Here is a 13,599-nt window from a genome sequence, read left to right on the forward strand (position 1 = left end):
ACAAATTTATGTAAACTTGGTATGGATACCTGGACACAGAGACATTCTGGGAAATTGCGAAGCCGACGAGCTTGCTAGAAAACGCACAATGTTACCAAACACAAGCATCACTAGACATCTGTAACATTTGCGAACTGCAAGTTGCTCCTCAAAGAGGATACCTTAAAAAAAGCCAATCTTAGATGGAGAGAGGAACGTACTTGTGGTACTATAAGGCAAGTATGGCCTGAGTATAATCGTAGGCGTTCCGAAGAGCTTATAAAACTGAACGCTTAGGCCTGACAGTATACCATGGCTACTGCAGGAGATGTCACTGTGAGGAGGAGGAAGAAATGCACAAGCTCGCACGAATATGATTTTGTTGGGTATACTCAGATAAACATTTTCCACCGGCTCCCATGCCTTATTTCCACTATTAACACATAATATGATAAATATTGTTGGTCAGATGGTTTACATTATTGAGACTTCGACTACTACTCAGGAAGTCTGAACCTATATTTTCATAAAACATTATCAAAAAGCATTTCTGTTTTTCATGAAAAAGGTCTATTTACTAACACTGAAAGTATGCCCTTATTGCCAATATTATAATTATGTTGAAACTCTGCATCTCATTCTAGTTAAATTTCAAATTTCTATAAAAAAACAATTAATTAAAAAACGTAATATATTTTTATTAAAAATAGAAATTTTTATATACAAAAATATGATACAATAAATTATAAAAAATTACTAAATTTAAAAAAGTCCTAATTAATTACTAAAAAATATTATCACAATCGACTAACAGTCACATTGTCCTGTTGATATGTTTTGTTCGTAAAAGATGACATACTAATACCATCCGTAGATGATCCTATATCATTATTTTCTAAATCATTCGATGATTGGGAATGTACTAAATTTATGAATACCTGCAAATAAACAAAATTTCGTTAGATATGTTTTGTGCGTAAGTGTTTAATATCAGTTAAGGATTTAAGATGTAAAAAATGGTAGAGTCATAAAGTTTGTTATTTAAAATCAGTATAATACTGGTTAATAGGCTTTTTCATCATGTCATAAGCGCAAGTGCAAAGTTTTTTTTTTCGTACTGACAGCAATAAGTAAGACTAAGATAGAAGATATTTGTTATTCATTTTATCACATTGGCTATAAATCATTTAGTACGAAACAAATGTGAATCGTGATTTTAAAATGAAAAGCCCTATAGGGAAAATCACTTTACCATGGATGGGTGGCTTAAAAAACTACGAACACAGGCTTAAACTGGGATTCAGTGAGCGTTGAATAAATAGATGTACATGATGTTTTAAAATTGCGTGGCCCTATTTTAGATGGGTGTTCTCTCTTAAAATATTTGGATATCAAAAAACTATCTTAAAAAATAGTATAAATATATTGAAAATTTAAGAATATTTAAGCACTTACTTGATCTAATGTACTTCGAACAATTGAATAATCCGTGATGTCTAATGTTCGTGAAATTAAATTCATTCTATTAAATATATAACTTGGTAATGTCGTTGTGTTTGTTGGTATTAAAAATTGACTTGTACAATACTGTTGATTTTCAATTTTTGAATTTGGAAAATGTTTTGACATTAATGTATTTAATTCATATGTTTGATTTTCTTGTCTTAATCTTATTGAGATTAAATAACCTCCACCAAATCTGTAAGGTTACGAATACTTTATTATAGGTTCTTAAGAATATATAGTAAAGGGTTAGTAGGGGAGACACATGGATTAGCACATGGAACCGATTTAGGGATCTTTTAGGCATATGGCCCAGTTGTTTCGCCCTTAGTTGTGTCTCATTTATCAGTGTATTACTCGATTTTGCAATTACCGCTTTATCCATCGAGCCTGACTGGGCGCCGTTCCATTAAATGAAATACAGCGATTCGGGAATGAATGAGATTGAATTATTGTACTATCCATTCAGCGGCGTGGCAACGGCGGCATAACGACGTTCAAGACCGTCAAGACTACCGGGTGCTGCCTTGAACATCAACAGATAAGTATCCGACGTACGGAATACTCTTCGTACTGACCTGGTAGTCCTGTTCGAGACTAGTAAGGAAGTTAAAATCATAGACGACTGACATTAATTAACGTGTCTTCCCAATTAGCCAAAATATTTCATTGTACTCACCTCACTTTTAATGATTGTGGTGAACCTATACAATGAATTTTACCCTCAATTAATATAGCTACTTCGGAACATAACGCCTCACACTCTTCCATACTATGTGACGTTAAAATAACCGATCGATTCTTTCTTGTAACATCATCAATTGCTTTAGCAATTAATGATCTGGCAGCTGGATCCATTCCACTGGTGGGTTCATCCATTAAAATAACTGGTGAATTACCTAACATGGCAACAGCTGCACATAATTTACGTTTATTACCGCCACTTAAATTCTCAAATTGTTGATCAATATATGGTGTTAATCCAAATAATTCAAGAGAACTGTGTATTTCATCATTGATATTTGATATATCCTTTAATTTCGAATACAATTCTAATGATTGCCATACAGTTAATTTTGGATCCATTGAATTCATTTGTGAACAATAACCTATTAAATCGAAGATAATTAATAATATTAGAATTAAATTTTCAAATTCGTCTCAAATTTCTAAACCAATTTTAAAAAATGAACAACTAATGGTACAAACAAAAAAATAGCTATGAAAGTGTCATCAAATTATCGACGAATAACTTATCTCTCTGGCGAAAAATTAAAATTGTCTAATGATGAATACATTGTAGCCGAAATATTTAATAATAAAGTACAAATTAATCTAGACATTGGAGCGATTTGAAATTTTTCAATAATAACCTAATTTTCCAGATGTTAACGGTCCATTTCCAATTGATTCATCTTCAATTAAAATATCACCCGAAGTGGATGTTAACTCTGTGGTTAACATTTTAAATGTTGTAGATTTTCCAGCACCATTTACACCTAATAATCCAAAACATTGGCCAGGTGGTATTTTTAATGATAACGAATCCACGGCCACACGAATACCATCTGAACATTTGAATTCCTTGCGAAGATTTACTGTTTCTAATAAATATTTTGATTTCATTGGGAAATTTTGTTTCTTTTTATTTTGGAACGCTGTGTACTTATTTTCAATTAATAAGTTTATAATAAATGCTAATATGCCATATACGAAAAGGCAAACGTAATTGATTCCTAATAATTCCCAGCTTAATGGAGATATATAGGTATCAGCACCGAATCTGGACAGCAATTCAGCCTAAAATTTTAATAAAATATTATTAAATCAATATTAAATGAAAGTAGAATTTATAAATACCTGTATTTCATTTTTAGTAATCGTTAATACACCATCAGCAAAAGCAAATTGTGGTAACAAAAGGAACACTTTACCCAAAACATCACGTAATTCTCGGACCCATTCTGCATGTCCAAATATATCAATCAACAAGAGAGCTATTTGTGGAATTATTCCAAGTGCAACATTAACAAAATACATTGCTATAAATCCTAAACTTGGATCTTTGAAAAACTTCTCACCAATATGTACTAATGGAATAATACCCCAACTACTTGATAAAGAGTTAATTAAAAATGAGTCCATAAAATAGCATGCAACAAGGAAACTGAATTCGCTTACCCTAAAAGTAATAATAATGCTAAATGCCCGGCTAAATTAAGCCTGGCAGTAAATACTGGTAATTTAAATATTTCATAAACGCCCATAGATAAAAATATGCATACAATAAACATAGCATAATCCCAAACGAAACTGACGATCCAATATACATTTGGTGATACACCACTTAAGTATTGTAAACGTTTTTCTTCATTTTTCCTTTCGCCAATTATGTAGAGAACTCCACAAGTTATAGCCAAACTATAGGCACATAATAATACCAAAGCAATTCCAACATCTGCTACATGTTGTCGACTGAAGGTGAAAAAAATTACAAAATTAATCTAGAATTAATGCTGTGAGTAGAAAGTTTTGTCAAAGCTTATACAAGAATACTTTTTCTTCCGAGAAAAAACGGACGGAAAAAGATTCTAAAACGAACACTTTGTAGAATTATAATTTAATAAAAAATGGAATTTGTCAAGGAAAAAAATAATTTTTAAGAAAAGGGTTTAAAATGAACTTACATTGAAGCAGATCCTAATTGTTCTAAATTAAATTTTAATGGATGCGAATATGTGGAAATCGAACAATCATCGCAAACAGATTTCAAAATAGCATTGCTTAAACGATTTGTATACGATGGTGCTGAGTGATGACCTTTATTGTTATACCATACGGTTAAAGTTTCATTAAAATTTTGATTCGTTGATGATTTGACTGACCATCCTCCATACCTAAAAAGTGTTATGAAAAGTTTATACCAATTCTCAAATAACTTTTCCCTTTTTAATTTCGAGAGTCGATTTTAACTGATCCCACTTTTAGAAAGAAGAAGCTGTTATGAATATTAACTTACCTTTTTTCAATGTATTTATTTTGTGTCTCAATAATCCAATTACTAGCTTCCTTTTCATTCCAAAAATAAACAAATTTTGGATTCGGATATTTAATGTCAACATTATTTAAACAAACTTGACCCATATCAGTACATTCACAATTTTGTGAAGTCTATAAAATAAATAAAAAATTAATATTAGTTTCCAACGCAAATTAAAACAAACTGTGGGTAGAGTCTGGTGCGACCCTTGAGGTTCAAACGAATAATTTCCGAACATAAAAAAAAGTTAGAAAAAATTAAAACTCGATCAACTCGAAACGACTCGACCGAATGTCGAGTCGTTTTTTTGTTCGCGGTCTATCGACCAGGAAAGAATTTAAGAAAAAACTCTATCGACTTCGATTTCGAAAATCCCCATAACAATAACTTTACGAAGTTTTACAAGGACATTTTTTCTTGAAAGTGGCTAAAAAAATATTAACTTACATAATTCAATTTGAGCAAATAATTTGGTTTATGTTCACCATAATCATTTAAAATGTTTTCACCAATTTCACTCGAGATAAAATGTGGATCGTAGCTAAGGAAATTCGTACTCATATCATAAAGATTTGGATTTAAGTCAATAGATGGTTCATCAACAGTCGGTGGTCGTAATAATGTTAAACCCATCGCAATTGCCGCAATTAGTGTAGGCAAAACTAACGTACAGAATAATGCCTTTTTATCATGGATATAATGTATGGCACGTTTTTTAAATAGTGGCATAAATTGATCGTACCATTTTGTTTTATGTGAATTGATGTGTTTTAGATTATGCGTGAGTATTTCTTTGTTTGGTGCTAATTTAAAATCTGTAAGTTAATTTTTAATTAAAAATCGTTATTTAATTGAATTTGTTGCAACATCTTACCATTTTCTGCAATTGAATTTGGTTTATTATTACCAAAATAAATATTCTCTAATGATGACGTATTAATATTTGGTATTATATTTAATTTTGTATGTTCGGAGTCTTCCATTATATCAGCCTTACAACAAATATCCACAAATACTTTTTCCAATGTTGTACAATTAAATGCATAATCTTCAATACCTAATTTACTTTTTTGTTGTTCTAAAATAAGTGCTGTCTTCTCGAAACTACGAAAAAAAACAATAATAGTTTTCATATTTTTCTCTCGAGAAGAAACGGGTGGCAAATATTATTTTCCCCGGAGCGGCTAAATAGCTAGATCGGGCCCTAATTCATTCATTATATGTCGTTGCTAGTTTGTTTGATGGAAGAAATCACGAAAAAACGGCCACAAATAAAGTAGATAAAAAGTGCTCTTTCAATAAGCAATGCAGCGTGTCACATGTCGATTGCAATGATGGTAAAACTGAATGAATTCTACTTCGAAATACGGTCCTTATTCACCTTATTCTTCAAATTTGACTTCTAGATCTTATTACCCGTTCGCAAATCTTGTAAAAATGGCCACTATGACGAGATGCAAATTTTGAACAGGAATTAAGTAAAATTTCGTCAAAAATTGTGTTTTTGTATATAATTCTCGGGAGTATTCTTACTACCTAATACCGTTAATATTATATAAATTAAAACTTACTTGTTGGGTACACCAGAACTAGTTAAAAATGGTAAATCAAAAATAATGCGGCTACTTTCAACAATTTCAAAAACCGATATGTTTTCGACAGCTTCTTTTAATGCCTTTAATAAATCATTGGACCGGTTTGTTTCAATTGATTCTATTTTTTCATTATCTGGATAATATGTAACATCCAATTGATAACCTTTACCAAAATTCTCTTTCAAATATAATGGTGTGCCGGAACAATGAATTTTTCCTTTATGCAAAATTATAATACGATCACTCAATAAATCGGCTTCATCAAAATGATGTGTTGTTAATAAAATTGTACGATTCTTCTTATGCTTTATAATTAAATCCCATATTTGACGTCTGGCAACCGGATCTACGCCACTACTTGGTTCATCCAATACAACTAGACTGGGTCCATAGGTAAATGCAATCGCAACAGATACACGTCGTCGTGTTCCTTCTGATAATTTTTGAACTGGTTCATTTGCCAGTAGGCCCAAACCCATGGATTCAATTAAACTAGAAAGAAAAATTTTTTAAGTAAGTTGAACTTGAACAACTTGGTCACCATACAAATTTTATTATATTAATCCTCGAAATGTTATTATTATAATGTTGACTCGGTAAATTATACTTAACTATACTTAACCAGACGAAATAAAGTACTCACTCACCACCAGACTCTTGTCTTACTTCGCAAGTACCTCATTGCTATGGCTAACATCGAAATGGCAAGAGTTTCCTTGACTCAGGTACACAAACCGCTTTTTTGCGAAGTTGGGCGAGTACAAGCAAGACACTAAAAGTATCACGTCCATATTTTCCTTCCTCGCCCAATTGCGTGTTACTTCGCGATAGTGTGAAGGAAAATTTCAAATCGATAGTGTGAGGAAAGATAAAGTTCAAATATTGACGTCGAGGTTTAACTAATAATAACAAAAAGAGGGGTACCGCAAGTGGTTCCCTAGAACCTAGACCAAGAGTCCTCTGTGCCCTTCTTGAGAACGACCTGCCACCCGAGAAACAGATGGGTAAGAGATGCTATTAAAAGCGGATAAAGCTATAGGATTCTACCGAGCTCAGACGCCACGAACTTATTATTAAGGAGTTCTAAAGTGTAATTTACTGATCAACATTGGAAACTCTGCAAGTATTTTATTACAATATTGGTATTAATATTAAAAGCTTATTTCATATTAGCTTACCTATCAACACCCTCTTCGACATCTTTTGCAGGTAGCTCAGATTTTAGCTGAGCATAAAACATTAAATGTTCTCTTGTAGTTAATGTATCTAAAAGTATTGAAAATTGAGGACAAACACCCAAATATTGTCGTTTAAGTTTCAAATTGGAATAAGTTGGATCATTAATAATAATTTGTCCTTTAGTTGGAGATGCCATTCCTGTTAGTATATTGCTAAAAATTAAAAATTAAATAAAATAAACTTTGAAAGAATATCATACAAAATAATTTTTCTTACATTAATGTTGTTTTTCCAGCTCCGTTTTGTCCCAGTAGTGTTGTTATTTGCCCTTTATATAATTGTATATTAACATTGTCTAATGCAACTTTTCCCGTATTGTAAACTTTAGTAATATTTTGTATAACAACACCAACGCTTGCTGGAATTGCATTTGAAGTTGAATTTGCTTGACTATGGGCGACGATGGCTGTTGTTTTTATATTTGGAATATCTAAAAATTTGTTAAATCGAAAATTAACTCGTAAGCATTTATTTTATAGTTTATTCAAATAAATTCATTCTTTCCAAGAAAAACAGTTTCCAAACTTTTGAGGAATTCTTATTAAACGTGTGATCAGGCCCTGAAGTTTCGTTCTTACACTTTTGTGATCGAGAATTTATAAGCTACCACATATTACGAAAATTGGACTACGAACAAGCTTACCTGTCAAATATTTTGTTAAGATATATCCAATAATTCCGTATAAGATACCATCAAGTATGACTAAGAAGAAACTTATACCAAAATTCATGTTATCACCTTGTAATGGTGACGTCCAAAATGTATCCGAATTAATACCAATTGTTTGGACTTCATATCGTAACATATATAATACACTTGTACTAAAGGCGCTTGACATAAACAAATTCTAAATCGAAAGAAAATTAATATTTAGAAAAATTTTTATTAAAAAATTATAAATGTTATGTTTATTTTCACTCAATATGATGGAGTTAAATATTACATTGCCCGTGCCTTTTTGGCGGCAATTGTTTTTGCGATTTTTAGAGGGGTTGATGAAAAACGACTAAGTTTTTGATAAAGACGTATTTTGATGTAATGAAACAAAAAAGGTCGAATCTTTATTCGGATTTAGTTAACTTATACTTGTTTTTGGTTTTAATAACAAATTGCAAAATAATGATTACATAGTCCGGCCTTCAACTGACTGGAGGCAGAAATGTCCCCTGGCTTGTAATGTCCAAGATTTATACTTTTATTTCCAGGATTGATTTTGACAGTACTGGCTAAATTTTATATTCAATTATCGAATAGATAACAATTTAAAATATTTTATTCAATTTTAATTAAAAACAATGGAACTCTCCGAAGTTCAAAATTAAAATGTGTTTTATTAAAATTGAGGATAGGGAATTAATTTCAGTACCTATGTATATCACGAGATATCGACTTTCGATTCTAATAATTGATGAGATAATAATAATTGTCGCTCAAAACCAGAAACAATATTTTAGGTCAATTGAAACAATAGATTTAATTAAAACTTGAATAAAAATATTATTACTTACAATAATAACTTTTTGCCATAATGATAAGACAGCTTCACATGTATACGATATAATATATGGCATATATGTTAAATAATATAACATGACAACAGTGATTGATGCTGCACTCGCCGCTTTAAATAGCGGTGAAAACATATACGAAAACATTATAACGGAAAATCCATAGGATAATAAGAATACGTAGACAATAAGTAAATTTGAATATGGGAACACATCTCCGTATACGAACATAAAATAGCTGATTGTCATTAGTATGGTCATTTCAATTATTGATGAAATAAACCATGAAATGTAATGTACACCCATACGAAGACCCATTATCTTCATTAGCTGAAATTTGAAAAATTATTTTTAAATATATCAGGAATTTTGGATAGACATTTATTTTGATCAAAATTCATTTATTGTTTAAGGTAGTACAGCCAGCCATTATAGTCAAGTTAATAAAAACATGCTCATATGTACATACACTATTTGTGACAAACAGGAATGTTCCTGTACATACTTAGACGTAGTGTGTATGTTGCAGCCTACTACTACCTTAGTTAACTGTTCAATTAACAGCCTTTTTACTAAACGGCGTCATTCAACCAACGGCCTGAACGATTTTCAGCAATTCATTAAAGCAGCTAGTATAATGATTTGGACTTATAACGTTTCTGCCACCTGGAGGATCTAAATTGGCTATTAAAGAAACCCGAAGAACTAGGTCGAATTTGATGTCAGAACACGATACCCCCCATCAAACTCTTTTGTTTAAGTTCTAAATTTCGAAAGTATAACCATCAGGTCATAAATTAAGTGATTTTGGTAAAAATTAAGCTACAGCTAAGCATACTTAAAGAAAACTTACCGATGTATTTCGAGTTTCTCGTTCTTTAATCAAATACCGTATAGAGGTTCCAACCATACCAATTAAAGCCAAGAAAAAGCAAGCTTGAAAACCTTGTGATGCATATAAAGACCAAACAAATCTGTTTTTAAAACATTTGTGTTAATTCATTTTTAAGTAATACGTATAAGGATAGTTTACACAACTTACGAGTCTTTTCTCCAACAAGCATACGGAAATTGTTGTGTATAAATTTCGTATTTATTCTCGGTATTATTATTTTTTGATTGTAAACCAATAATTCCTTGATCAAGCATATTTTGTATTTGTATGAATCCACGGAAGTATCGTAAATCTTCTATAAAATCAGCTTCAGCTCCTGGTGACCAATATCTACAAGAGTATATTTCATAATAATAAATTAACTATAATTTGCACATTTTTTTCATGTACTCACAAATCTCGAAGTCGATTTGTCGATGGGACATCATCTACATCCATACGAATTTTATATTTAACACTTTTTGGAACTAGGTTGTTATTTGAATTTGGAATTATTTCAGTAAATACAACAGCTCCAATTAACTCTCTTTTATTTGATAAACTTAATGCTAAATTTTCCAGTTCTGTTTCATCGTTAACACCAACCATTCGATCTTTACGAATACATTTCATTAATTCGTGAGTAATATTTACGAAGTTCATCATTTTCTAGAAACAAAAATTGCAAATCAAGTTTATTTATTAATTACAATTATTTATCCATATTTAAACTAAATAGTCTTTAATCAGACTAAAAATGGAAAGCTGATATGATAACGTCCTCATTTTAGAGTTTCAATTAATTCTTTAGGAATTGATCTCGATCAATCATACATCGTTATTTGTTTATTAGTTTAAATCATTGTTGAATAATAGAACTTAAATTGTCCGGGGCGAAATTAAACTTTGTAATACCTCAAGGTTGACGCATCTTAATTTGCTAATTGCTTTAACGACAACTTTTTGCGAATGATATATCTTTGTAAATGTAAATAAAAACATTTCAATTCTCTGAGATCGCATTAATCAATATTAGGAGATACTGGAAATTGGCATCCCAATATTGCAACAATTGAATAAAGAAACCAAAAATATTTCGACGTTATACATATCTCGAATAGTTTGCCTATAAATTACATTTTTTGTTAAGGGGATCATTATAGGACATCGTCCCCTACTACAGTGGTTTATAGATATACTATTTGGAGTTAAGCTACTATAAATGTAATGAGATGTCATAGAAAATTTATACCAGATGGTTAATATATTGATTGTAATTAAATTTTTTATTTTTGCTTACCTCAGAACCTTGAAATTCTTCAATAATTTGTTGTAATTTCATTTCTTCTAAGTTAATATTTTCATCACCTAAGACCATTGATAATAAATCTGCCATCATTGGAGTTTTTATGGATACCTAAAATTAAATTTTCATAAAAATATGCCATTAAAAAAATGAAAATTCAAATTTACTTACCTCTAATTCTTGCACAGCTTTACGATTGTGAATCAATTTTTTAACAGAATTTGAACCACTTGATAAATGTAAAAGCATTTTTTCAAATTCGAAAATTTCATTAAAAGTAAAATTGGCTGCATTCATAATATTATCAGTTATGATTGTTTTTGGTGAATATACAATTCTACCACGAACTATTGGTTTTAAATATGTCCAAAGTATTTTACCAGCTTCCATTTGAAGGATATTTACATAGAGTTCTTTACAAAAAGGAGCTGGAAAATTTTTTTTTTCAATTTTAGTATGAGTTGGTGATTTGATAGTTTTTTAGGAATTTAGGATGTCGCAGAAGAAAAATTAGTGACTGACTATCACATTTGGATAATTTGACATAATAAAATGTTCTCTTGCTAGAAAAAAAGAGTTCCGGTTTTTATTGCCCCCCTCCCTCTACTTGGATCGTTCCTGCGTACGGAAATGGATGTCATTCTTCAGGAGCCTTTAATAATTTTAAAAACTAGACCGTGTATAAGGTGGGAAGACATTTATTTTTGCTTGTTACTTTAATGTTAAAACTGAATACTTACTTGGTAAATCGTTATAATCTTCTGGGTTAATGACTTTTAGCGGTTCTGTATTCACAGACAGAGCTTTTAAGACATGCATATCAGTTTGAATCAGCGGGCGTCCACAAATTAGTGTACTAGCATCAGCTAGAAAATCTACGCCTGAAAATCAAAATTAAATCTAGAATCATTCTATAATTTACAAAACTAATAAAACCAACCATTGTCAGATTCTTCAGCAACTAATGCGGCACTTTGTGGCGCTGTTTTATTTTTGTTAAATATCTTGGTGACATTTTTAAATTTTTCTTGTAATTTTGGTATTAAATCTTTCATTTCTTTTAAATTAGAAAATATCTCCTTTATTTCATCTTGAGTAATATTTGCTTTTGATAGGATATTATTCATTGTAGTTTGAATAAACGAATCGAATAATGTTGAAATATTTAGATGTTGTATTAAAAATGTGTATAATTGCTTAGTCTGATTTCGATCTAAGTTACAATATGCTTCACTTAATTTCTTATATAATTGTGTTTTGTTTTCGGAATTGGATAGTAACATATCATTATATTTTTGGGCATCACATAAATAACCCTTCAAGTTGAGTAGACGTTTTTCTTCCATTAATATCTAGAATAAATTTACGTAAACATGAGATCCTACATAAAGTTGTTGTGAGAAAAGAATTTTATATTTTCGTCTTTTACTCTCTTATACCTTCCATAAATGAGAAGGGAAAAAAGAATTCCCACAAAAAAAAAGTTAAACCAATTGTTCGAATATTTCTCCATTATTTGCTAAAAAATATCTGAATCGATTGTAAAAATCTGCTCGGGTATTTTCTAGCACCTGAGGAGAAATATTCCCACAATTTTCAACAATTCTTTGCCTTATTTGATAGAATAGATCTGTGTTTTGAAAAAACCCCACAAAAACAGTCGTTTGGAGATATATCTGGCTGGTCTCTTGAAGGTTCAAAAACCATTATCATAAGATATTCCTGGAAAAATTTTTCCAGGTCTAAATTATAAAGAGCTCTAACATTTGGCAATATATTATTTTGTAACAACCCCAAATATTTTTGAGAATCCAAATATCCGTCAATGAAGAATAGTCCTATAATATGGCCATCCAATATTCCAGCCTAAACATTCAGTTTCTGTGGAAACTGAGTTCGAGGATGCTGATTTGTCTGAGACCAATATCGCATAACAGATGGATTATGTTTTCTATATAATGGAAAAGGTGATTCATCAGTAAATAAAATATTTCAGATGAAATTATCTTCTCGATTCGCCTTTTCCATCACAGTTTCACAATGTTATTTTATCCAAATTTATAATAGGCTAAGTAATGGCTATAATTATGATGGATCTATCACTTCTGTATTATGTCATATTTAGGTCATGTTTATTGAAAATTAATTCAAATTTATGAAACTACTTACAGGCCTTAAGTTTAATTGAGAATTCTTTAAAACTTCTAAATTATCTTCATCCAAATTGAAATTATCTTTGAAATAGTCAGAGACTTCAGACCAATCATTAAATAAATCCGAAACATTATCTAAATCAGAAAATAATTATTTTATATTGTACACTTTAATATGGCAAATTTAATCATCGCTGTTGACTTACATGTCCATGGTATGAAACCATCTTTAACAAAAATTGATACCGCTTGAAAACCATTTGAAATATTTTCTAAATCATCTTCAATTACAGAATTTTCAGTTAATGGTTTTAAATCATTTTTAATCGCATTCAAACTACGTATAAGCATGTCTTGAGATGATTTTTGTAAAAATTGTAAAATACTTTCCAAAAGATCCA

The 13,599-nt window shown here is 30.5% G+C and overlaps 1 protein-coding gene across 1 annotated transcript; it reads right to left on the reverse strand.

Annotated features, from left to right (window-relative positions):
* Nucleotides 1–755: 755 nt before the first annotated feature.
* Nucleotides 756–13,570, reverse strand: LOC123298074 (retinal-specific phospholipid-transporting ATPase ABCA4-like). The gene is made up of 24 exons (XM_044879970.1): nucleotides 13,405–13,570; nucleotides 13,215–13,333; nucleotides 11,986–12,397; nucleotides 11,786–11,926; nucleotides 11,217–11,473; nucleotides 11,040–11,156; nucleotides 10,155–10,408; nucleotides 9,908–10,090; nucleotides 9,719–9,839; nucleotides 8,866–9,195; nucleotides 8,000–8,204; nucleotides 7,573–7,786; nucleotides 7,296–7,508; nucleotides 6,094–6,609; nucleotides 5,397–5,626; nucleotides 4,970–5,337; nucleotides 4,502–4,653; nucleotides 4,170–4,379; nucleotides 3,664–3,957; nucleotides 3,343–3,592; nucleotides 2,856–3,282; nucleotides 2,162–2,591; nucleotides 1,435–1,678; nucleotides 756–917 (listed from the first exon to the last, which is right to left on the reverse strand). Exons 1-24 carry the CDS (start codon nucleotides 13,547–13,549, stop codon nucleotides 777–779), a joined length of 5,973 nt encoding a protein of 1,990 aa, XP_044735905.1. The 5' UTR covers nucleotides 13,550–13,570; the 3' UTR covers nucleotides 756–776.
* Between the last annotated feature and the right edge of the window lie 29 nt (nucleotides 13,571–13,599).

The sequence above is a fragment of the Chrysoperla carnea genome, chromosome 4 (genome assembly GCF_905475395.1).
Source record: "Chrysoperla carnea chromosome 4, inChrCarn1.1, whole genome shotgun sequence".
In the NCBI taxonomy this organism is placed as follows: domain Eukaryota; kingdom Metazoa; phylum Arthropoda; class Insecta; order Neuroptera; family Chrysopidae; genus Chrysoperla; species Chrysoperla carnea.

What these genes read in the sequence shown, in the direction of transcription:
- LOC123298074 (XM_044879970.1), bottom strand. Translation starts at nt 13,549, where the DNA reads ATGCTTATACGTAGTTTGAATGCGATTAAAAATGATTTAAAACCATTA. An exon ending in TGGTTTCATACCATGGACAT is followed by an intron (nt 13,334 to 13,404) that starts GTAAGTCAACAG and finishes TTTCTGATTTAG; the next exon opens with ATAATGTTTCGGATTTATTT. An exon ending in CTTAACAAAATATTTGACAG is followed by an intron (nt 7,787 to 7,999) that starts GTAAGCTTGTTC and finishes ACAAATTTTTAG; the next exon opens with ATATTCCAAATATAAAAACA.